General features: G+C 43.8%; 2 protein-coding genes across 5 annotated transcripts in view; both read left to right on the forward strand.

The window, feature by feature from the left end:
• Nucleotides 1-10,487, forward strand: part of LOC119171432 (uncharacterized) — a 250,167-nt gene extending 239,680 nt beyond the window's left edge. Inside the window, exons 3-5 of one of the 4 annotated variants that reach the window (XM_075893332.1) lie at nt 1,968-2,222; nt 3,026-3,246; nt 10,192-10,487. In XM_075893332.1, the coding sequence (XP_075749447.1) occupies nt 1,968-2,222; nt 3,026-3,246; nt 10,192-10,414 (699 nt within the window). In that variant the 3' untranslated portion in view covers nt 10,415-10,487. Of the gene's footprint in view, nt 1-1,967; nt 2,223-3,025; nt 3,247-10,191 lie in introns of those variants that run through there. The other 3 variants (XM_075893333.1, XM_075893334.1, XM_075893336.1) reach the window with 3 other exon arrangements.
• A 2,848-nt stretch (nt 10,488-13,335) lies between these two features.
• The window catches only part of LOC119172799 (uncharacterized), a 233,367-nt gene continuing 219,981 nt past the window's right edge, over nt 13,336-26,721 (forward strand). The window contains exon 1 of the mRNA XM_075893337.1: nt 13,336-13,693. Coding sequence (XP_075749452.1) covers nt 13,561-13,693 — 133 coding nt within the window. The 5' untranslated portion in view covers nt 13,336-13,560. The remainder of the gene's footprint in view (nt 13,694-26,721) is intronic.

Raw genomic sequence — 26,721 nt, forward strand, 5'->3', positions numbered from 1 at the left:
CCACCCCGCCATAGTGGTCTAGCGGTTAAGGTACTCGACTGCTGACCCGAAGGTCGCGGGATTGAATCCCAGCCGAGGCGGCCTCATTTTCGATGAAGGCGAAAGGGACTGAGGGCAGCCTACTTATATTTGGGGGCACATTAAAGAACCACAGGCGTTCTAAATTACCCGGGCCCCCCACTGCGGCGTTTATATGTTAACCCCCTCCTCCTCACAATCAAAGCAAAAAAGAGGGAAACCTTATGTCAGGAATCAGGGTCACATCTACAGTTTCGAAGACACCATATTTGTTGTCCTCTTTCAGTCACTTTCAGTCACGTTGTGTCATGATTTCTAATAGGAAATATGGGCCTATCTTCGACGCCAGGCCAGAGCGTTCCACTATATCAAGAAACTTCACCAAACAGTGTTACTTGAGTACTATCAGCCTTCATTGGGGGCGACTAATGTTGACTTAAGAATGACTACATAACGTGTAATAATGGGTGGCCATGACTCTTCGATGAGGCTAACTATTGTAGATGTATTGCAGATGCTCGGTATATTGATAATAATGACATTGCAAATCGTGCCCCGACCGTTGACTAAATAAATAAAGACAACGTCTTTCGATCGTTTTATCTCTCGTGGACATACTACCATTCTCGATCATGGGCAGGTAAAGTTTAATTATGTCTTTTTGGTGTTAGCACGATCATTCGGTTGGTCGATAGTGAGTGAGTGATTACTTGATTACTTGCTTGATTAATTGATTTGTGGGGTTTAACGCCCCGAAACCACCATATGATTATGAGAGACGCCGTAGTCGAGCGGTCCGGAAATTTCGACCACCTGGGGTTCTTCAACGTGCACCCAAATCTGAGCACACGGGCCTACAACATTTCCGCCTCCATCGGAAATGCAGCCGCCGCAGCCGGGATTTGATCTAGCAACCTGCGCGTCAGCCACTAGACCACCACGGTGGGGCGGAGTGAGTTAGTGAGTGAGAGTGTGTTAGTGCGTGCGTGTGGGTGTGTTTTGCGTGGGTGTGCATGCTCAAAGCTGCATATCCAATGTGTACCTACACCGAGCCTAGATGTGCAATTCCTTGCACTTTGTAAGCATTTATTGCATACTGCGCGAACTGGAACGGACTGCATGGCATACACGAGCCCGAGTTTAGGAGGCTCTATCTTCCATTCGCACATATAGCCACTTAAACAATGCGTCAACTAAGTAATATAAATATCCGTAGGTGAACCACTCACGTTCAGATTTCCCTTTAGTTTGCATAGCTCTTCGCGAGCTGGTTGTTGCTTCTCATTTACGGCTCTTATCATCTAAAAAAGGGGATAGGCAAGAATAAGCTGCTTGTACACGTGTTCTTGATTGGCTTTTAATCGATTAAGCTTACTTGCTGTTTTCGTTGCGGTAGACAAAGCACAAACAATATGAAAAGTAAGGTGTCCAGTAAAATAGTAATGATTAATAGTGTGTATAAGTACATTGCTCTTGAGGGAGACTTACACTTACTTTACTTAAATGTCACTGCAATAAACAAAGTACACACAATATTAGAGGTGTAATATTGAGATAAAATAATAAATAGTATTACTCTATACAAATGCTTCAAACTATCACAGGAATGACAAGAATATATTGTTTTCTTTAATGAAGGTGCCAGCACATTTGCCTGTATATTCCAGTAAATATTACTGGAACATCCAGTGGAGGATAAGAAAACGTTCCATCTCTTGCCTAAGAAAAAAGAAAAGAAAGGTAAACTGGGTACGTCTTATGCGCGCATTTTATGGAATGGCTGGTGAAGTTAGTGTCAACCCAAGCAGGAGAAACCCAAGTTGGAAAAAAAAAACCGTCGAAACAAGTTCAGGGCCCCTATAAAAGACCTTAGATATCAGCCACGCTATACGCAGCTATGGTAAATCTCTCCATCTTTTAACACCAACCTTCTTCGTCTCGCCCACCAGGGTACAACGGTGCGCTGTATCGTCCAACAGTACGACGAGGAGCACTCTAACCACTCCCTGCGTGTCACCCGTCGTGTCACCCTGAGCACTATTTCGACGGTGGCCAAGGCCAATGGTGATTATCTGCACGTAACGTACGGTCAACCCTGTCCCCGGTGCGCGCCGAACTGCGTGACCGAGCATGCCAGCTGCAGCGTGGATATCAAGCCAATACCCATCTGCCTTTGCGACAGTGGCTACAGATACGTAGACCAGGCAAGAGTCGTTAACTGTGTACCGCGGCGTCAAAAATGTGCTAGTTAATCAGCAACGCAACGCAGGCTCGTAGTCTATAACGTGGTGTAGGGATTCTCAGACAAGAGCGCATATCTTGATTCTACCTGCTTTTTAACACACGAGAGAGCGAAAAGAGATGCACGCGGTAGCAGCAAGGCAGCTCACGCACGTGCAGAGAAGTTAAACTCTTTGCAAGAGTTACGCCTTTAGGAACAGTTACGTTTTCAGTAACAGCTAGTACTGGGGTCCCAATCTTGTCGGTGGTGGTCAAGAAAAACAAGAAGTGGATTAAAATCTTAGCAAAAAAGAAACTAGGCTACAGAGCAACGTCTTAATGAAGCCACACAGCTTTGTGCACACAATCTTCTGGTTGTGTGCACACGAAACATGTAAGCTAGGGCGCATATTCAACAGTGACTAAATCTGTAGTAATATTTTTGTCAGTAAAAAAAATGTTTTATCTGGTTGGGCAGCGGTCTTCTAATATGCTCGATAATATGCTCGCTACCGCTCTCGGACACCTCATTGTCATTGTCAGTATAAGGACGTTACTGTGATTATGGGCCCACATCTCGAACTCGGCATGGCTAGATACTTAATACAGGAAACAAATTCGGCAAGTACACGCGTCTATCAACAATGAAAACGACTACAAAAAGCGAAACAAGAAGGGAGAAGTCTTTTCTTTGACCATTTCTTGCCATTAAAGGCAGTTCTCTCTCTTTAAAACAGTGTACCAGTTTACCTAGCTGTAGCCATTTTCCCGACACTTTGCGTTACAGATGCGTACGTGCGTGGCACTTCGGCAGCACAACTCGCCTTGCATCCTGGGATATCCCTGCGCCCTACCGGTGGACAAGTGCGACGGCCGCTGCCGCTGCCGCAGACCTTTCCAACAGGACGCCTCTGGCTGCCGCATGAACACGACGCTGAACAGTGGCTGCGACCAGTACCGCTTATGCCCCGAGGGGGCGCACTGCGTGAACAACGTGTGCGCTTGCAGGTAACGCAGACTCCACCGCTTTGTGTGACAAGCTTTGTTGCACACATCATAATTTAGAACTACGGTCCCCGCCAGTGGCAATTTTTCTTTTTGTACGCTCTATTTTCCTCACATTTACATCGTAATTAGTTTAAATAACATCCCTCGTACTTTTCTTGACTTTCTTGTATGTTAGTTCTAGTTATGTCTACCAATGAAAAACGAGCCATTCGAATTCCCCAAACTTTGTTGCAGCAAGACAACGGTTACGACGGCCGAGTATTCTTACAAACCGGATCCTACAATTTCGCTTGACCTCCCTGCCTTTCTCTCAATTTATTCTCTCTCTCTCTCTCTGCTTGAAAATTTTCTAGATGAAATTTGTTAGCGTAAACGGCCTATTTTTGTCAGTTCGAAAGGTCAGCGATGTAGATAGGCGAGCGCAGAGTTTCTCGTCAGGCGGGTAACGTTTCATCGAAAGCCGCCAATAGTACCACAATATTTATAAGGGTGACGTCGCGAAGCATACGTTCTGTTTACAAAACCGATTGCTGAGATCACAGCGGTAGTGCAAGGAAAAGCAGTACACAAGAAGACAACGAAGATACTCACAGACAGCGCTACACTTCCAACAAATGTTCTATTATCGGGTACCACGTTTGTTATACAGTTTTTTACGCACGGCTTGAACTAACACGTGCATGATCACAAACAGTGTTTCCGCGAAAAGTTTTGCGCCGCTAATCAAGATGGAGAAAGGTATAGGAGAAGGACCAACAGATTTAATTTAATCCACCCATCAGCACACGTGCGGGTATTGCAACTCCTTCTTGCATTATTGCGTCCTCGTTTTCGTCTCGCTATACCATAGTAATTCAAATGTGCCTACCAACAAGCCCGCCTTGCAACTTTAACCCTATTATACGCAAACGTTGCTGGTCGTGTTTTCAAGACTGTTTTCATGGCTCAACTAAACCCATCGCAAAAATTACCTGGTGCAAGGGAACTTAGAGAAGGCTCGAAACTAATGGTGAAGCCAAAATTCGGAAAATTATCTAAGAACAACCAAACGCATGGCGCCTTTATGGCCCGCACATCCATATTGCAACGCGTTGACATTTCGACAGAAAGTGGGTCACTTTTTAAACTACTGGCAGGAATGCCTGCCTATGCTACTGAGTACAGTGGCAGCATGGCTGTTTGCTGCCACGTAAAATGTAAGATCACCAGCGCGTTAGACAGAGTAGTTCTTAGCAGAGCTACTTCCCCCATTAGAATAACTTTGCTACAAGAACCATATGTATAGCATCACACGATAGAACATCGGAAATAAACTCAAGTTTATACGGCAGCCCTTCGCAAGCGAATGCATCGACCCGTTGTGACAACGTGCTGGGGCCTTCGCGTTGGAAGCAGTGCGGTGCCATCTAGACGAAAGCTCGCGAAGCTTTGCTCACGTAATTTGCTTTTTTTTTTGTTTCGGCCATCAGATTGGTGACACAACCACGTGAGGCGCCAGGAGTCCAATGAAAATAGAGAGTGCCTTCAAGCAAGTGCTCGAATTCGGTCTTTTCTCGTTATCAGCTGGAGTTTTCAGGGAGAGGTCTTGAATGCTGGAGAGACCATATTCGTGAAGCAGCTGACCTAATCTTATTGCAGTGAAACCTCTGTGATAAGACCACGGCTCGTACTAATTTCGGTGTCATAATAAGGTTTCTGTAGTCCCGGGCAAAACCTATCAGCCTGCAGTGCAATAGAGTACGGTTGTTAATTGGAAACCAAACCACAATTCCTCCTTCCCCCATGACGTTTGATACGTACGTACGCTACAGCGCAGGAACTGCCCGCGTTTACGTGTAAAAGACCCTTACTTCGCGCGAGTACGGAATGTAAGTACGGGCATACGCTTCGTGCTGCCTATTTGTCAGAATCATTTTGTAAGAAAAGTAAAATTTTTACACAGTGGTAAGAATAAACCTCCAGTGAAGCGTCGTAGCCTCCAAGACTATGTGCACGTATCCTCGATCTTGGAGGCCCTAATGCGCCTCTGTGCGTCTTTGCGTTTAGATTACAGATGGCGCTCGCGTCATGCTCTTTTTTCTTGCGCGTCGGCGCGTGCTGTTGTCATTCTGCTGTGTTTATAAATGCCCGCCACGTCGACGCCAACCACGTCCTCGTGCATATCAAAAGTAGAAGCGGACCGAAAGCAGGCGAGGGCAGTTTTGGCAAAGGAGCTATTGGTCTCACAGCATCATCATGCACGACTGTTGGCGATTCCTTTACGGGGCATGGCCGTAAATATTTCGGCATTAATGGGTCGAATCAAAGCCATCCTTAAGTCACTCTTACAGCAGTAATGTGCGATAAGGCATAGGAAGATTTGGATGGGGCTTCTGAACGTCGTGGTCACAACACAACTGGTTCATTATTTACAGACGTGCACACGGGCCGTATATTTGCGAATGTAGGTATGATCGTTGACCGCTAGAAAGACCACTGGCAATAATTCAGAACTGTTCGTGACTGGGATGGTGCTGAAAATCAATGGGTGATTATTTATGCAGGCTTGATTTTCTCGCATGCTAGTTTTTCATATCTTCTGGTGGTAGGAGTTTCGGATGACACAAACATCTTCGATGATTCCACGAGGTTCGTATCACCGAGATTTCAATGTAATCGGAACCTACGCTGCTCGCGCTCACGGGGCGTTTTAAAGGTGGCTCGCGATATGTAGCAGGGTCAGTGAGGGCAAAATATACCTTAAGGGGGGAGGCTACCTTCGAAGGGCAACTTTTTTGTGGGTAGAAATAACTAGAAAGAGGTTATCTGATTGGTGGCTGAAATGAAGGCACGAATGAAAATTAAATACTTCACTGTAAAGTGCAAGTCCTCAACTTCATTATTTAAAGGAAAAAAATAAATCTAGTTACTTGTTCACTAAGTATTACGGCTAGGTGGCGCTGGCCGCCACCCGATCGAAAAGGGACAGCCATATCGATCCATCCAATACATCCATCCATCCTGAAGCGCGCCGCAATTGGCGCTTGTTTGCCGCCCTTTCAAATGACGAGTGTGATATATTTAACGTTGATGCTAGACCTCTTAATGCCTAAATTGTACACCAAGTGAACAAAAAGAGAATAAATAGTTTGACCTTGGAAGCTGCAAGACGTGAAACTTTAGGCACAAGCCTGTCAGTGAGAAAGTTTTTGGAACTGCGCATGGCTACTATTACAGAATGAATGCGGCCCTGCACAGCCGATGCCGTCGACGCAACAAAAAAAAATTAGACAGTGACAGATAAACAATTGAAAGATAAAGATTGGATGAAACAATTTTATTACCGCGAAAACTCTCTTCCACAACTGCATGTGCGAAAACAAACCCAGGCTTATAAGTCGTTCGGCTGAGATTTTTTTTCTTCGCAGTTCAAACGCAGGTGCGTGAAAAGACAGACGAAATAATTACCGTGTTTTCTTTTCTCTTGTGAGTGTCAATTGATCGATTGATTGATTGATTTGTGGGGTTTAACGTCCCAAAACCACCATATTATTATGAGAGACGCCGTAGTGAAGGGCTCCGGAAATTTCGACCACCTGGGGTTCTTTAACGTGCACCCATATCTGAGCACACGGACCTACAGCATTTCCGCCTCCATCGGAAATGCAGCTACCGCAGCCAGGATTCGATCCCGCGACCTGCGCGTCAGCAGCCGAGTACCGTAGCCACTAGACCACCACGGCGGGGCCTATTGCGAGTGTCACATAAAATAATCATTGGAGCAGAGCAAGTTATTCTTCACAAGACCCACAATCATACGAATGCTGTACGTTCCTGTGTCCCCGAGACAATGGAGTGCGTCTATGCACATAATTCAGGACTGCGCAGAGACACTGATAAAAGTATTCTGAAAGTACAAATATCAAAATACACGTGCTGGATACCCAAAAATACAAGTACTGAAAAATATTTATAGAAGCCATAATGGAATATCACGAAGGTAGTTTTGCAAAAAGATGAAAAATGTATCCCGTAATAGTTACAGGAATACAATACAGACACTAAATTATTTTAAAATTACATGGGTATTGATGTTCTGCATGTGCACTGATTAAGTGTACCGTACCATTGTAGATGATGCTGCAGATAATTAAAATGCTGTCAGCCGTATCGCTCTACTCCATAACAAACCACTGATGAGGAGTAATGTATGCCCTTATTTCACACAGATTACCGATCGGTTTTTGCCGATAAGGTTTAGACTAACTAAAGTAACAGAAGCTTCTAAAATACACTGTCGTTAGGCAGAGTGCCGGCAAAGTTTCAATTAAAGACTGGCGATATAGAAAAGACTGTCTATTATTGTTGGCAGGCACAACTTCATGTTATATCTACTAAATACCGAAATTGTCCCCGAAAATAAAACTGACAGTGCTTCACCGGCCCTGAGCGAGATCCAAGACTGCCTCCGCGATTCAGATGTCAGTCGATCGCGTCACACACTCAACCATATAGAACATTCTGTGCGCATGGAGGATTCTTGGCTGATCTCCATGCGTCGCCGACTGGCGGGGCGCTTTTGCCTAGCTATGCGCATAGAAGCTATTCTTTTATTATTCGACACACGTCGGCTCAGTTCCGACAAAACAGTAGCGACATAACCGTGTCTTCGAAGTATTTCGATACATTCGATAATACATTCGATACAAAGGAAAAGTATTTCACTACTGCGGTACAAACACACTTTTCAAATGTATCTCGATACAGGAACTCAAAAGTGTCTCTGAGATACCACTGCATCGCAATGCTGTCCACCCCTGTACTAAATATTTCGTGTAGGGTACATACGACCACCGCAGTCATTCAGTGTAGTCAGGTGGCAGCAGTTTCATTCTGTTATACCCAGTTTTACAACCTGGAACAAATAAATACTTGTGCCAAGGTTTTTCTGTCTAACTCAGTGTTACTTTAATCACACCAGGAAAAATACCACGCACAAGCGAATACAATCGCCAAAGCCTGTTGGTCGAACGCACGCTCAACGTTGCTGTGAGGAAAGAAGCTTCAGGAGAAAGGCGCAGTGGCACCACCACGCTATGCACGAAAATTTTCGTGTTTCACCTCACTGCCGCTGCTTGCTTCCGCTCTCCGCTCGTCCCACTACATCTATCTAGAGCACTGTAGTATAACTTCTACTTTTGCAAGGGAGTCTGATGCGTCTTATTTTCTTCTCCTTGTTTTTTTTAATTTTACCTGCCTGAGTACTGTATTTGAAATACGACCTTAAAAAGCTTGCCAACGTGCTCTTTTCTGCACATAAGTTTGATAAATCACGATTGTTTAGGAGCTCATGTAGCTATTTCAAGCATTCTGCCGTTCCTCTGGGAGCGATTATTCCATCACCTACCAAAATGATGAAATATGCGGGAAAAACTCTGGAAGTGTTTACACTGTCGATACACACCACCACAGATTTCAGTGGTAAATGTAAAATAGGCTTGCTTATAGATACGAAAGCAGTTGCAACCTTAAATGAATTATTGTGTATTAACTTTTAGTGTGGTTAAGAAGTAAATTTAAAATGAATGCTCGTGAAACCTTGTTGGTTCCATTCCATATAATTTTTCCCCGCCAAATGTGTCTTTTAGGTGAACGTCCTTTAGAAATAATGTATTTTCACCTGTTTATAGCGATCATACTTTAACAAAAATAGGGTAATACGACCGTAAAAGTGGATCTTGACCTATATAACTAAAAATCACACGTTTATTCATCAATATACTTTCTCAAACTGTGTTTTGACAAGTCACAATATGCATGTCACAGAGCCGCTGAGTCCGTATAGCAGCGTCGGTTTCGTAACCAAAATATCGCTACCAACAGCAAGCGACGCAGTGAAATATTAGTATACACTTTGCGTATTTTTCGCCAGTGCAGAGCTGAGCAAAAAAAAAAAACTTTGCTTTTCAGAAGAATTTACGCAGCGACGTTGAAAAGAAGATAGAAACAAACGGATTAAACAAAACGCTGAACTAAGAAACATGAGTCGATGTTCAGCGATTGATTTGTACTTTCACTGTCGTGTTCGTCTTTTCACTCAGTGTGCTCTGTTGGACGCCGTAATGATCCACCAACTAGCACACAAGTGTATTTGAAGCAAGTTGAAAAGAAAAAGTGCCGCGCAAATTCAGCGGTTACTTGAGCATTGTTTCAGAAAGTTGGGTCAAAAATTGGGTAGGCACGTCTTCCTCCTTTTTTTTTCTAAACTCTTTTCAAGTGGATTTTGTATAGGATGCTTTATTTCGTGGTTCCCGCGAAAAAACTTGTTAACGAGATTCCAATGTACCATGTAATATGCGTAAGAAGAAACCCACTTACTGTGAAATTGGGGAGCATCTTAAATAAGTATTTTGTAATCTTTAGAGTGGCATATCCAAAATATTTTAAATGAAATGTCATATGTATAAAAAAGGCATGAATACTTGGAACTTTAGAAACAACTGGACAAAATAACAATCTTGCTCACGCTGACTCTCGAAATTGTATTTGTAGTTCAAAAAAGTAATCAGACGCATCTGGATATGTAGAAAACCTGAAACAAAAAATAGCGCCTCCGCTTGATGAAGTCGCCACGGCGGTCGGGGACCGCAGACCAGAGGCCTGGAGGGCATTTCGTGGCAACCGTGACTCCGAGGCATCTTCTAATTTTCCTACTCTAACGTTTTCTCAATTTTTTTTTTGCTCACAGTGGTTCTGCAAGCTGTACCAGAGAAGAAAAAAAAAACGTTGGTTCGGGTCTACGTATTGTTGCATTCTCATTGTGCTTTGTTATTCGCAAGACTTGCTATGCAACTGCACCCCTGCTCATCCATCTTTTTTTTTTTTCGTTTTCACCTTGGGTTCTGACTTTGGCTACGACTTTCGCTGCCTCGGCGGTGAGTCTCGGAATGGAATGAACGTGTGCAGGCCGGGCTACGTTCCCTGGGGCTTCGGCTGCTTGCGGAGGTTCCTGTCGGGCGACGGCATGCACAAGGTACACGCTGTCATCCGGTTCACGCTGACTGCCGTGTTCACCGTTGCCATGGTGTTTCTCGGCGTCTGGCTCTACCACCACTCCCACAGTCCCTCGCTCATGCGAGAGCGCTCTGTGGCAAACTGGGAGTACATGCCCAAGATGGATCAGACATAATGCGGGCATGCCCTGCTGTGCGAAATTGTGGACATTGTTGATTTCTTCTATTAAAAAATATATAGTTACTATAGTTACGTTGTGTACTCCTTTTTGTTTTCATTTTACTTTTACACGGTACAACATTTGTGTTATGATAGAAAAAAAAGTTGAAACCAACTACTGTCGATCAAGATCGTGAAATCCAACTGCGATGACTTCCAGAAGATTCTTTATGAATTTTGGAGAAAGATGTGCATGCTGTGTACAGAGCCAAAGTTGTTCTATGGCACTGGAGGGTGCATGAATTATGGCTTAGTGTGAAAATTGAGCACCGAGTGTCAGTACTCGAAGTTCTGAGTTCAAATAATGTCATAGAAATGTTTGATAACATTTACGTCTACTTACGAGTATTGGGTGTAGGCACGAGTGGCGCTGACGTCGCTCGCTCGGTAGCGCGCGCGCGCGCATGTGTGTGTGCATGCGTGCGTACGTGTTTTACAACTTCGTTGCGAAAAATTGCCATGGAGAGTATTTCGCCTGATAAAAGTTTAGTGGCAAAGCACCTTAGAACTGGGGCTTGCCCGTCCACTTCCGTGGTCACGGGGAGACGCGTGAGACACACAAACACAAAGTTTATCAATTGACTAATATCAGCCATACTGAAGATGATGAAACCTAGAAGAACAAACCTTTATTCTAGTTGGGAACTTCAACGTTCACATCGCGGACCTTCGGACCTAGCCTTGTCGTCGACTGTGATTGTCCGCAGTCAGGGTATATAGAAAACCATTGCTATAGCCTAAAAATGTGTGTGTGTGTGTGTGAGAGAAAAAGCATTTACATAGAACAAGAACCACAATTGTGAAAGCAATATAAAACAGCTAAAACCACAAACTATTCATACTAGTCGGCGTATTCAACGGAGACTTTATGGACCTTAAAGCGAACCTTTCTCGTCAACTCTTTACGTTAATTTTCCACTTGATTTACATTATACGGGGCAATGATTGGGAAACGTATGGTTACTCACCCATACAATACCCACAGCTTCGTCCACTCATCACAATACACTTTTTGTAGATGCGTGGATGATATTGTCACGTAAGAGTGAGGTTAGCCCGAAGACAGGAGACCAGGAGGCTCATAGAAATAGAAGGAGATCCGTTTATTTGGCGGACTTGCGCCCACTAAAGGAAAGTAGACACATCGGCTTAGCGGATGGCGAACAGCGTGTTCGACGGCCGTCGGGGAACAGAATGTCCCACTGGATTGCAAGGAATGTTCGACGTGCGGGCCACAATCTTCGCAGATGAATCGCGGTGCATCCTGGACCACGATAAGGCCGCGTGCCGGCGGTATCGGCATGCGCAACACTATCCGCAATGCGCTTCGCGGCAATATTCTAAAACGATGCTCAGCTTGTGCGTAGGGAGGTAAAACCTAAATGTCAAACTAGCAGTGCGCCTACACTCATCGCCGCCCCTCTTCAATACCACTGCGCTTTCTCAGTGAATAGTAGAAACCCAATCAAAGCTATTGCTAGGGCCTGTATCGAAACTAATTTGTCAATTTTCAATCTTTCTCGTTCGGTAAAAGTAGGTTTCTTTATATTGCGCATGACCAAACAGGTAAGGAATTCCAGTTCCTGAGTTCGTTCAGCAATATACATTGGCTTTTTTTCGCTTTACTCCTTTGCTTTATATTAAACTTGTGACTTCTCTGAATGGAAGAGCGGTTTGATACCAGGCACACCTTTGCTCGAAACTCAGGATTAATTTTCATTGTCCAAGACTCTTCGCTCATGCTTGATGTGTCTACACCACAGTGGTACTCGCACTTCACTTTCCCATCGAGGTGTGGTTCCTAGACAACCCTTCATGACAAACGGGCCATGATGACGTCATAGTCACTAAGGTACCGGAATTCACATGCGAAAGCTTCACTGACACAAACCACTTGGATCTTTAGCGATAATATTGTAGTAATCGACAATTTAAACTTCTCCAGTAACAACATACAATAAAAGTAAGCCCTAAGTGGTTGAAAAACACACTAGGAGCAAAATATTGCTGGTGCGTTCAGACAAAACATAAGGGTCCTTCAATTTTTCTTTCGTGGCAGTTTCTCATCCTCAAGGCGCTATCAAAGACATGCCAGTGATTCCTGAGAAGCTGAGCCTTGCGGAATGTTTAATGCATAGTAAACTATTTGAATTTCATGAAAACATTTTATGATGTCCACCTGTAGAGTGTGTGCGATGACAGAGTCACATAAAAAAGACACTCGTGGGTTTACTAAAATTTGGTCGTGTGTTACTAAATGTTTACTAAAATTTTACATGATCTTTAATGCACGTGCATACTGATGGCTGTCCGCATTCTCATATGCAAAGGGTACGATAGTTTGCGGTTCAACTCGTTATATTTGCACAATGACAAGACAACAGCATACCTATCTTTTTCACAGTACAAGCTCTTCTAGTACATCACCATCACACTGCCGCCATTGCCAACCTACTTTCGCAGCCCGTGCCACGACGCATGAAGCACCGCAAGAGATCAGTGGCTTGCTTATCTTTCGCTTCCGCACTGCGATATAGTCAGATGCGGGGCAAAAATGTTTGGCCAACTCTCCTGGGATGGCGCCACGCTTCAACGTAGCGGCTCGCACTTTTTTTTTCTGTTATGGTGGTTGCACCACGCCGCTCAACGATTGCACCTGCATAAGCGAAGCGAAGAAGATAGATAAAGAATAAAATTACGACAAAGCAAGGCACCACCGCTAGCGCCGATCCATGCGGCCGTGAGCAAGATCACGTGGTGTCATGAGCGCGGGAAAGAGGGCAGCACTGTTCGGCATGCACGTGGTTCGCGCCTAGCGGTGAATGCGGCAACTACAGAGGGGCGCGGGGCCTTGCAGTGAAGCGGCTGACCTAGGGAGGGTAAGCTCCGGAGCTGGGGGCTCTTCGGTCGCCGTGTGTCGCATTGGTGCGCGGCCTCGGCCTCGGCATGGGTCCCGTCACAGGGCGGAGTTAGGACTCGCTGCCAGCAGCGCTCCGGTGCGTCCCGGGCTGTTCGAAAAAGTAGGCAGAATAGGAGGAGGACCGACGCCTTTTGCTTTGTCGTGCGAAGTAGGGAGAGTGTAGGAACAGAGCAAAGACCACAATGACGCTGCCTACCGTGATGACGGCACCGCCGCTTTTCATGCTCTTGCTGCTTATGCTACGTGCAAGCCAACCGGACTCGCTGGCAGTGCTCGCTGCACCGTCTGCGGCACCCGCTAACGACACAGCGACCGGTGAGTGATGACGCCTCGCACACGCGATGGTCCGTGTACGCGCACGTTTTGGACAGCGCGTGCAGCTGTCGTTACAGCGATGAGAAAGGCGGCACACGATCACCATCGGGTCCAACTAATTGTACGCGGAAGTGCTTCGGCGAGTGAGAGGATATCAACTCTACGCCGACGTGCAATCCTACTAGGTTCTTCAAATAGGCGTAATTGCGTCAATACGAATGATAGACAAGTGTTTTGTGTGTCGATAAGTGTATTTAGGAAAGACCAGCGCAAGCTGAAAAATATATTTGGTGAAGACGTAGAAGCCGAGATGAACTCTGTGTCATTGTTTTGTTCTTGTCCGTGTCCGTGCTTTGATCTTGCGTTAATATGTTTTCCAGATTTGAGTAAACGGCTGTAATGAGAGTTTCGAGAAGTTGGTTGGCTGTCACGGTGTGTTAATACTACGAGAGCTTTGTAGAAGTTAGGAGTGGCACATGAAAGTGCAGGGTAAGACAACCTTAGCAAATATGCTTCCCAGTGAAGCCTCGCAGGCCGACAGGTAAAGTTATAAGCACGGGTCTTCCGATGTCCAGCTGTGTGAACACTGATATATTATTCCTTCGAGTGACGGAAAAGGAGAAACGCTACTGTTCGTGCGATTCGCGTGTAGTGCACAGTTGACGGTTGAAAGACCATCACTTCGGCCGGTAAGGTAGTAAGTGAAGTGTCTTTTCATTGATACATGAAATGTTACGTTGTATATTGCTTTCCGTGTAACCAACAATGCTGTTAATAATAACTCCACCGCGTATAATTAGGCATGAACTCAGACTCTTGATTTATCAACACAACATCCGCTGACTATAGTAAATCCTTTGTTATGCGTCATTGATGCGATTTATCTTTGATAGCCGTCATCATTGAGCGAATCTTTCTTATCCGAACTGTTGACGTACTGGACAATTTATTTTTTTCTCCTAACATAACGTGAATGTATTCATGCGTGCAGGTATTCAGGTTAAAAAGAGGTTTTTTTTTCCTTCTAGCAGGAAGCGAAGCAATAATTTCACAAGTGTATCCAATCACCTCGTTAAGTGCGCAGTACATCTTCGTAATGTATTTTGCGTTAATGCCCGCATGGTCAACTTGACACAGCGGTAACCGAACGATTAGCATACGGGAAATTTAAAGGAGCCGTAATGTGCAGTGAGATATACGGATTCTCTCGCGGCGAATAAAAGGACAGAAAAAAAACAAAAAAAAATACAAGCGGTGTCCACAGAAATTAGCATATGCGACAGTAATTGACTGCAGCTTGCCTCCCTCAGCTGAGCGTGATGTCCATAATCATCATTTTGTGAATTATTAAGAGAAAGTGCTCCGTGCAAGCGCTGAAGGTAAAAAGTGAGGGGCTGAAGTCATTACTGTGACGCTCCTGCACTTAATGCCAGAGCTAATGAAGTTTCCCGCCAAATTACTAACCGCGCGCATTCCCTCGGCAATGCACTTTTTATAGCTCCGCGATTTGAGTATTGCTGTCTGCCCTGAGTAATTTAATAATACAACACATATAGTGTAACATCGCATGAGGTTTCCTGAAGTGTTTCTGATGGGTAATCCATATTGACAGCCTACACTGCTTTTTATTTGTATTGCGTTCCATTAGCGTCGTTAGTATCTGCGCCACAAGGTGTAACGTGAAATATTTGTAACGTGATCGGTGATGTGAAAAACGCAATGACGATGACATAATTACTTCGTGAAGTGATTGCAGATTAACGAAGAGCTACATTACCGGCAGTTCTCTCCCCATGCATCTACAAAACTCTCGCTATTTCTCCGTTTTATTTTTTCACCTTATATACTGGTTGGTTCTGAACATAATGCAAATCAACTCGAATAATGCAGCTTGAAGTGTAATATTCAGTGGTAAATATTATGAGCGAAGTGTTCGTAAAATAACGTACAAAGAGAAACGAAAAACTGAAGCGAATTCACACATCAGCTCAAAGAACCCACTTACTCCAAAACCAGTGTTATTGATTTCCCGACAGACTACGTTACACGTCGCAATGTACAAAAAGCTGTGTATAACGGATCTATTTGGCCGGTCAGAGTAACTACCAGAAAAAGAATGTATTGACAATGTCTATATTGTGTTTTATACTTAATGAGAAAACTAGCAACACGCTTGAGAAAGAAGATATGGCAGAAACGTATTCCGAAGGAAGTGCCGCACAACAACAGCAAATTGTAGAGAGTGTTACTGGGAACCAGTCTCATTTGCTTCGAAAAACAAAACAATAATTCTATTTTGCATGAAGATAAAAGCCGGTAGTTTCCTGACATGCGTTTGATATCCGCGAGAAAGGCTTTTAGGTTCTTTTTGTTTTTCGAAATGAAGCGGAACTCTGAACCCTTCCTCAGTTAGAACCACAGTCTGATGACACCACTTTCATGGAGCATCGCGTGAATAAGTTTCAAACCTGGAAGCCCACACGAAAGCAATATCACGCCAAAAGGCTGTTCATGTATTTTTTTTTTTGCGACACCAGAACCTTCGGTTGATTCAATTCTTGATCGCATCTAACTGGCAGTTCACAAAAAAAGGTTGCAAGGAAACTCTCCTCGTCGCTTCTAATTGGGGACTCAAATGTTCGCAACAGTCTGACGCCTTGAGAATTCAAACGTGTGAGAATGGCCACTGTCGCTAGTCGGCGGGGTCATTGCGAAAGCCCCCCTTTTTCCCGGCATTCCGCGAGAGGACTCCACAGAAGGGAAACCATTAAAAAGTGACGAACCACTGAACAGAACACACTTATAGTTCAGAGTATATAGCGCGCACTCGTTAAAAACTCTCCGCCATCATTTTCCCGCACGTGTCATGGTTTTCTCCCGTTCACCGAAGACCACCCCCGCAACGAATGAGCGTGCCATGCTCTGGCTTTGAGGATGCCTGCTCCAACGGGTTATTTCGCAAGGATTTTTCCCGGACCCAACAGGAAGGCATCCGTTCCGGGCATCCTAATGGCGCGCTAACCCTTTCTCTGTCTCGGTGGCGCGGGCACGCTTGAAAAAAAAAGACTAATCAATACTAGTGGGTCTTCTCGCCTGGCTGAACTCCCGTTGTCGCTTGTATCGTCTCTCTGGTCACAGCTACTGCGCCGCGTGCGGGCGCGACACAGGCCAATTTGGCATGTGAGGGTCGCCAGCGTGATTTAAGGGCGCTACGCTGCATGCAAGGCCGCCTATCAGTGTGTGCGTAGCAGTACGCATTCATCACCCTGTGACGCGGCGTGTTTGTGGTGGGCTAGCTCAGTTTCATAAGTAAAGGGTCCATGAAATCTTACTCATACTATTGAACGAAAAAAAAAGAGAAAAACTCCGGAAGTCTCAGACAGCCATACTGTCGCCGTAAAAAAAGGACTCATTATTCAGTCGTTTTCATTACTGAGATTTATCGTTTTATTCAGTCTTTTTTCGTTTGGGCCTCTAGTTTTGCCAAATTAATCATGTGTAACTGAAAGAGTGCTTCACTGCATTAAGAGCATTTGAAAGGAGATGCCGACCTTACAAATTGTACACACCTCGACTTTTTTCATTCATTCATTCATTCATTCATTCATTCATATATTTATTTATTGATTTTTTTCTATGTAAAGCACCCATCAATGTTAGAGCGACAGAAATGAGTTCAATACACAAAAGTTCAGAAACGTGAGAAAGGAAGGCAAAAAAAAAGCTATTTTAAAATGTAGTAGCCATTACGACTTGCAATATGTATGAATATGCTCCTGCACACTAAGTGATTTAGTATATTGCACTTTAAAACAGGTTAGTACTTGTCTTCCTCGTCGGCCTTTGCGAAGCAAGATCAAGAAATGCTATTTACAGCGGCAGTACACTGATGCTGCAAAGTACCTTTGCGTCATCCTCCCATTTGCCATTCTCCGAACGCAGAATGGCAAATGACAAGCAGCGAATGTTGTTGTATCAATATTATCATTATGAAACCGACGTCATGCGTTGTAATACAGCTCCGTTGTCGTCTTTGCATCGGTGGCCTGTACGTAAGAATAAAGAAAAAAAAATTCGTCACTGGTACTAAGAGATTCTTTCTAACTGCAGACTGTTCAGGTCTCCAGATAGTTATCTTTGTAGTGCCCAAAAAGCTTTACACAATGACAAACTTATTTCTTACGCTTTCGATTGCAGCTATAAATGACATTAAATTTGTACAACGCAGAGAGTGAACAATGAAACTTGCATCTGTAGTACAGCAGTGATTAAAAGAGTATGACTTCATTAAACTTATTGCAAATTAAGGCTTAGTTCATAATAACGTTTTGTTTGTGTTTTAGCTTACCACGTAGAGTGGATATGTATACATAGCTTTTTGTAACAAATATCTGTGTTTCTGTGTATATTTTGTTTTGTTGAGGTGTTTTGTTGAGAAGTTATTTATGTCCACTGTCTGTATAGATTTCTCTAAACGCATCAATAGCATGAATTTCGTCGTTATCAAGTATTGCACAGTTTATGGAGATCTGCAATACTGTGAGCACGTGAAAGCCGGTCAGATTAATATATCTCACATTCCTTGAGTTCATCTGTACGTTATTTTGTGACCCAGAGAATGACATGAAAACCACAAGCGCACAAGCACCCTAGTTTTTCTTGCCTGTCAGTTTTTTTTAATTATAACATGCAATAGTAGGCGTCCCGAAAATAATCGCGTGCTTACGTAGAAAACTCGGGCTACTGTAATCGTCGGACATTAACTGTAACACCTCATGATCCATTGGGCATTGTAACGTACATTGGGCACTTTAAGGTTATATCGCTTGAAAGTCGTATTAACGGAATAGCTCCATGAAGCGTGTCTCTCTTCTGTGCAACGAAGCAGCATGCCAACAAGAATAGCCAATAAATAGTTGATTCACTAGCTTCTTAATATTACTCACACCTCCTAAGCAAATAGTTCACGATACGAATCAGCTTCACTGCCGGCGGGCTGCGCCAACTACGATGTTACCCGCCACAGTTGATAAATGATTCTGGCGCTCGGCTGCTCACCCGAAGATTGCGGGTTCAATTTCTGCCGTGGTGGTCGAATCTCGCTTGAGGTAAAATGGTAGAGGCCCGTGTTCTGTGCTATGTCAGTGCAGGTTAACGAACACCAGATGGCCAAGATTTGCGGAGTCCTCCCCTGTGGGATCACTCGGAATCACACCATGGTTGTGGGACGCAAAACCTCAGATATTATTAGGCAGCCTTCGAATAGCGTGTGCAAGGCTTTGCCTACGCTATTCGTAGCTGTAGCTGCCACTTTGCATGCATCATAAAGCGAGCCGCCGTTGACGTGCGCTTCCCGCCCGCAGAAAATCCGAAATATTGTACTGTCTGCAACGCCCGCAAAGCCCGTTTGCGGTGATCTCGAGATCATGCGTCGTAGGGGACAAATGCTATTTGAAAACTCTAATGACACCCATGCGCAAACTCTACGCCCGCAACGCCCACTAACGTTGCGTGCGCTATTCGGAAATTCTCTATTCTTAACTTTGATGTTGCATATGAACGTCGTCCTAACGCTTTTCAACTTATGAAGTGGGTGTTTACGCGCTAAGAAAGAAAGCAACCGCAGAACCCACTGACTCACGAACTTATACTATCTTCTTGCGGGACTTTGATCTTCACATACAAATGAACAAGGCATCACGTTATGATGAACATTCGCTATAAGTAATGTGCATAGTTTTTTCAAGAGGCACGCACTCGGAGGCTAATAATATTCACAAAGTTTTTTTTTCTTTCGAGGGAGCGAGAGGGGGGTATGGCAGTTAATGCTAGAGTAAGCCGGAAAGCCTTTGAAAAGAGAAAAAAAAAACTTACTTTCACGGTGTTGGTGAGAGAGAGATTATGGAAGAAATTCAGTGATGTGATTCGGAGAAAAACAAATCACAGCATATTCACGGAGTGAATGATGATGACTTTCTCGACGTATAGATGATTAGTGGTGTTCTGCATTAACTGAATTGGCTTAACCCGGGAATCCTCAAGGTGATTAACGGAGACGCCAGCTCTATTGAAGTACGACGCAGAACAATTAGACACCGTCTTCTGTTCTCATTGCAGCTTCTTCGACATTAGTTTCAGTGCTATGATGGATTACTTGTGTTGCAAAACCGATGTTGGAAGTTCGTTAGACACAGGGCAGTACGGAAGGGTAGCTTTTGTTGGAAAGGCAGAGTTGCATCTGGTTCACGTTTGATTTCACTAAATTATTGTGCAGCAAAGGAGAAGAAAGATGGTCTCTAGGAGTACTAAAAATTGTGGCGTTTCATGTTGGAAAGCTGTATGTTATAGGTAGGTTGTTTCAACTCCACAGCTTGTAACCTGTGGAGGGCCGAATTACACAGTGTGTGCCAGTGTTGTCCCCAGGAAAATTTTTACTTTTTTATTGTTTTACTTGCCTCCGGTCAAACTAACATACCATCACTTTGCAAATATGTTTCAAGAAGGGGTGTTTTAAACAGATGAATTTAACGTGGGTACATTTTTTGTGTCTTGTATTAGATAAAAAATCCAGCTTTCGATAAATTTTGTCGGAGATTCTGATGCCGCTGCTAAGCGAAACCTAACTTTTCAGACAGTAACAACAAATCTTTAACCCATAATATGCATAATATAGAACGGAGCGCGGTGACGACGACACGACACGTCGGCAAGCCGATATTTTAAGATGCTTCGGCTCTAAAACACTTTTTGGGGTTTCCATTCTAAAACTAAGATATCATCATGAGTGACGCCAAAGGAGAGAGCGCCAAAACTTTTATCAATCTGGGGTACTTCAACACGCACCATTGTCTAACTAAGCGGGTGACCAGTATTTCAGTATTTCCCCTTCATCTAAATGCGGTCGCACATTCAGGATTCGACCCCATGAAAGTCACGCCAGCAGTCTAATACCGTAATCACCAGACCACCACGGTTGGCTTGTGTGTACATGGGTGTTTGTGCGTGTGCGTGTGTTGTGTATGTCGGGAGGTGGTGGTTGCAGACGGGATAATGATAGGGTTTAAGAAGGACTGTAGTAATAGTGAGTTAGCATGTCAGCACAAAATATTGAAATTGTACTTTACCGTATTCTGCCTTTTCAATATAGACCTATCATTTCGTAATAATGACAATATAGTTATCAACGGCCTTTCAGACAGTCTAAACTGATACTGTTTCGCTTTTTCTTAATGCTTCTTTAAATACCAGCCGTTATCTTTTTTAAGTTACAAAATCGCGCATGTAGACGTAGTGATGGTTGGACAATACATTTCGTAAACGTTGTATCCTTGAACGAAATGAGAATTTCGTAGTGCTTAAGCCCGTAAGCGATTGCTTGCTTCGGTGGGGCACTGCTTCTTGTAACATGGAAACCCTAATCTTGCAGAGGCAGTCAAGACGCCCGCCCACGTTAGCCTTGAATTAAGTCAGCCGACTATGATTTAGCGGCAGACGTCTGAGTTCCAGACTCCAGAGAGATGAGACTCCAAGAGGATTATACGTTGAGAGAAACATGCGAAATCACTTGGCATGTTTCGCACTTGGTTCTTGGTAGTCTTTATTTTCTAGGTAATCGCTATGTCTTGTCACTGAGTGATATATATTTAGCTATATGAATAGCGTTATTGCACATTGCTAAAATTCTTTCGTCACATGAAGTTAGAGGGACACAAAAGAAAATCAATTACTTGGTTTAGACTAACAAAGTGCACTTTGAGAACCTGAACGCCATATGTTTCAATATCATAAGCTCATAATAAGAGGAGAGAGTCGAGGTTGATGTTTCCCTTTTTTTCAATTTTCGGCTTAAATCTCCTTATGTGACGTAAAAACTTCAAAATGTATTCAAAATGTATTTTTTGTATTTTCGTGACGTAGGCTCGACAAAATGGTTTGGAACTTCGTATGCTAGGTTTAAGGTCCCTTCAGGTGACAATGTACTTCCTCTATATCGTTTAGAAGCTACGTAGGACCCAGCAGATGCTTTCTAAATCTGTGACGTCACGGTGTTTGGTGCGGGAATTAGCCCGCAATTTTTTTTCGCGCGTTCTCTCGCTTACCAAGTGCCGTCTAGCAGTAAGAGTAGTGTTTTGTTAAGTTGTAGAGTATACCCGAGAAATAATTTAGCTTTTTATGTCCCTTTAAACGAATTCCTTTCTATCTCCTTTTATTCTAAATCCATGGCAGGGTAGCAAACCAAAAAATGTCGTGTTGTTAACCTTCCTGCTTTTCGGAGAACTTATTATCTCTCTTTATCCATCTCTCTTCTTCAAAACGAGAATAAGTACTCGATAGCACTGGTGCTACCTCCCACTGTCTCTCCGTTTGTGTTTTAAGTTTAGTTCTACCGTGAGTTCTACTGGTATTAAGCTACTGAGGCATTGAATTTTGAAGGCCCCCTCAACTGCAAAAACGCCGTGATTCAGCTCCGTCATCAAACCTAAGCTGGAATACGCATGCATATGATGGGATCCTTCCACAAAAACTAATACAAAGGACCTTGAGAGAGACTCAAGCTTAAGAAGCTTTTACGCAAACAATTTATTCAGACTCCTCTCTCGCTCTATATGTCGTAGCTATCCACCAGAGCTACACAATGGTAAACGTGGGACGTTAAGATCTTACTTTGCAGGAACTAACTCACTCAAGTATTATTAGTCTTTCTTTTTCTATTACTACAACCAAGAATGTACAACTGAAGCAAATTTATAATCTTCTGCAATCATGTTGTTTTGCCATACTTATTCACTGTATGTATCATTTGCCTCCCTCACAGCTTACATCACGGGTTCGTGGTATTCGATAAATAAATAAATAAATAAATAAATAAATAAATAAATAAATAAATGGCCCTGAAACAAGACATCCTTACAAAGTTTGCGTGGCAGGTGTTGTGTGCCTAACTAGCAAACCTGGAATGTTCACATGCTGAATATCAAGCGCAGGTATTTCATGAAGGCATTCTGTAGATATTTAAATAACGACATACATCCAATGTTTAAGCTTCGTGAAGGGTCAACTTATGTATAACACTTCAACCTTCACTTTAGCTTACGTTAGGTTCAATGCTTCATTACTAAAGATTCGTTGGTGGTTACTGGCACTTTCTATAAAGTTCACAGATTCACACTTGCTTGCAGTAAAGAAAAGTCACCAAAGAGAGAGAGAAAGAGAGAGAAAGAGAGAGAAACAGAGAGAAGTAAAGGTTTCATATCGTAACAGTGCCCCGAGCAATTCCCGGTGTTATCCTGAAGTGGGAGGGCTCCTTAGTACAGAAACCCTTTGGCTTCTACTGCCCTCTTGGCCCTGGCGACGAGTTGTTGTTGGTCTTCCAGGTCCTCCATGGCGATCTTCGCCTCCCACGTTTCGGTTAGGTCTTCGTTCGTCCGTCCTGCTTCATTACCGGTCGTGTGTTGTTGCAGATTACGTCATGCAGTACTACACTGGCATGCAAGAATCAAGTTTGCCAGGGTGTCTGGTACGCTGCAGAACGAACACATAGAGCTATGCACTCTACTCCCATACACTCGTACATTATGGGTGCCAGGACACGAGGGTCTGCAGGGAAATGAAGCGGCCCACGCCGCTGCCTGCGAGCACATCAGCCGGGCGGCTCCCTGCCCACAGGACATCCGACCCACCGTTGAAGAGAGGGAAGCTGTTCAAAACACCCATTTGTCGCTGCTCCAGCATTACAGACTGGAGCGACGAACATACCCTCCACCACACCCAAAACTGACAAGAGAGGATAGCGTAATACTGAGACGCCTGCAAAGCAGCACATACACACATGGGGCCCTAAAGCACCGTCTCTACCCAACGAGACAGACAGACAGACAGACAGACAGACAGACAGACAGACAGACAGACAGACAGGCAGACAGACAGACAGACAGACAGACAGACAGATAGATAGATAGATAGATAGATAGATAGATAGATAGATAGATAGATAGATAGATAGATAGATAGATAGATAGATAGATAGATAGATAGATAGATAGATAGATAGATAGATAGATAGCGAAGTTCGCTAAGAAATGCTTTCCATTTAAAACTGACATGTAATTTAAAATTCTAACTGCAGCTTTGGCTTCGTCTGCATAAGAACCTTAGTGCAGTGAAGCACTCTTGTCAGGCAAAACTACCATATTGCAATAGAATGGAAAGTTGGGGGAGTTGGTCTGAAGATATTCTTGGTAACATTTCGGCGCGCGCACAGTGGAGAGGAAAACGGGAGGCGAGGATACAAATAAGTGCGACATTTTTTGTCTTCTCGCCTTCACTTTTTCTGTCCACTGTGTGCGCACCAAAATGTTACCAAGATTATCGTAAATGTTTAACGTAGTTGACAATAATTTTGAAAGTAGGCTTCCCTCTTTATGTATCGTGATACAGTGAAAGGCTCTTGCCAGCTGGTGTAACCATCAAACGTATTAACGTAGAATTAATTCCTGTTTGAACGTTCGCTTCCGTGGCCTGCACATAATTATGTAGGGAAGTACAGTTGCAATTCTTCTGCTTTAATAACTGTGGCTGTTAATTCATGTAGCACTGCTTTCTTGAAAGCAATAAAGTTAAATTGAAATGAATTCAAACATATTTGTGTATGAAAGTACCGTTCTCAGGCAATAGTGACTGCAAAAGTTTCACGAATAATCTCACCAGCCCTTGTTTCCAACCACCGCTAACACTAAGTTTGTTGGTTTTGTAAAGTTGACTAAGGATCCTTTGCTGCTCATTGGCACTTTCTACAAAGTTCAGAGTTTCAGAGTGACTTGCAGTAAAGAGAAGTCTCCAAAAAAGCATATTTATTTCTGGGGAGGGCGGCACGAGAACTTTTTCTCAGATTGGAGGTGGGGAAGTCCGCTTGTTTTTATGCACTTTTATGCATGGGTTTGTATACTCGGCGAAAACTTTCTGTGGCAGCACACGCAAAAATACGTGGGCGGAGCTAAGTCACTTCTGTTACTATACCGAGTAGTCCGTTTTTTGGTGATTTAGGTTTCGGTTGCGCAAGCGCAAGCAACGTGTACGTTTTAGAAGGAGCCCCATGCAATAAAGTTAAATTTATTTAGGAAAATCAATTAATTGTTCATTTCTTAAGAAAAATAACACGAAGCTTCATTAAAGGCGCTCAGGTGCGGGAAACAAAATACGACGCCCCATGGTTTCATGACGCACCACTGTCTTCTTTTCTCCTTGCTCGATGAACACAGAGCTTGCTGCAACCAAGTCACGCCATCGTTGTTTACCAGGGCAGGAAAAAAAATGGAATGACACACAAAAAAACAAAAAAAAAACAGAAAACTGAAAACAGCAAAGAAAGAAAATCCACATGGGCCAAGCTTCCTAATAATATGAACAATCTTGAACGAAATATTTGCATCTTTTCTTTCTATATTTTTCCTTATGATATGCAGTATACAAAAAGACTACATGCAGAAACATAGTAAAAAAGGCGTGCTTGGGCTTCGTAGCCTTGGCTGTGCTACCACACAAAGTTGTCGCTGAGCGCAGGCGTGCGTGTATATATTATCACGCGCTTAATCTGCCAGCGTAAAAGAGGCAAGTGAAGACGCAGTAGTTTTCATGCATGTGCCTTTGTTTCGACTAAGGCTGTGCCGACCACTCTTGGGACTTGGATCTTGTGAAGGCACCTTGTAAACGTCGCCGTCGTTAAGAACGTGACATTTCGCTTAGAACGCACTTAATCTACCAGCATGAAAATATGCACATGTAAAGCTAAAAAAGAAGAGACAGAGAGAGAACGTTTTAAATCGAGCTACCACATGGCAGCGCCAGTCTTGTGATACAAGTCTGTTAGCGAAGCTTTTACTTCAGCACCATTACTTTCTCGACGACGTCTCATGAATTCACACATTTTCAAACAAAAGGATGGATCCGCCATCGGGGCTTAGTGGGTACGACATTACGCTGTTAAGGAAGTGTTTGCAGGTTGGATTCCCGGCGATGGCAACAAAATTTTGAATGGGGACGAATAAATAAATAAATAAATAATAAAGGAATAATAAATAAATAAATAAATCCTTATTTTATGTACACTCCAAACAAGTACAGGTCTTCCCACTTAAACCACAGTACTCCCACCACGACGCACCTCATAAGCCAATCATAGTTGTAAGGCGTATGATCACGGAATATCATTCGTTAAAACATAACAATGAAAGAGACATCAGAAAACCACGGTTAGCTTTGATCGCGACCTGACCTCTTTCGTATAGAATTTCGTGGTAGTAACTGTTTCGTTTCGGCTATGTGCAGAACGGAGTCATCACTGTTGGTAAATGTGACTCTGTTCGGGCACTGATCGACATCAGCAGTGCACCACGCGACACAAATGTTTGTGAATGAACATACTAGTTTAGTGCGATCACTGGCTCGAAAACCATGATAACGAGTTGCAGATAGTCGCTAAGAGCCGGCAGAGAAGAAACAGCAGCGTTGCGTTAGTTGGAAGGTTGAAGTAGTGATCTCTCTCCCTCTTTCTTTCTCTCTGTCTCTTACAAGTACACCGCCCTTGATTGCGGCTAATCCGTTCTTTCTCCGGCGCCGCGGCCGACGGCGCCTTCGATCGTGTCTCGCTTCGCACGGAAGAACCACTCGGATCAGCTATTCGATGCGCGAGCTGGCACTGTCATTTCGGGTGACGCGTAGGTCGTAGCTGCGGGCTCTCTTGTGACACTACTGATCTCCCGCGAGACCTTGCTGGCGGCCTTGTTGCCGAGGGAATCGGGGCGACGCGTGGATACTGATTAGACCAGTGATGTGTCAACGCTGCCCTTGCGATAGGTCTCGGCTATTTGTCGGTTGATCTTATGAACCTTGCAAACACGCCTTTTTCTCCACGAAGTACCGAGAGAAGACCTAACAGAGTGGGCTTGTCACAATCTGGGTCCTTCGGAGGTTAGTTCAAGAAAGGTTTAGCGGTTTGAAAGCATGTGGTACGGTACTAGCAAGCAATCCGT

The sequence above is a fragment of the Rhipicephalus microplus genome, chromosome 4 (assembly GCF_043290135.1).
Source record: "Rhipicephalus microplus isolate Deutch F79 chromosome 4, USDA_Rmic, whole genome shotgun sequence".
In the NCBI taxonomy this organism is placed as follows: Eukaryota; Metazoa; Arthropoda; class Arachnida; order Ixodida; family Ixodidae; genus Rhipicephalus; species Rhipicephalus microplus.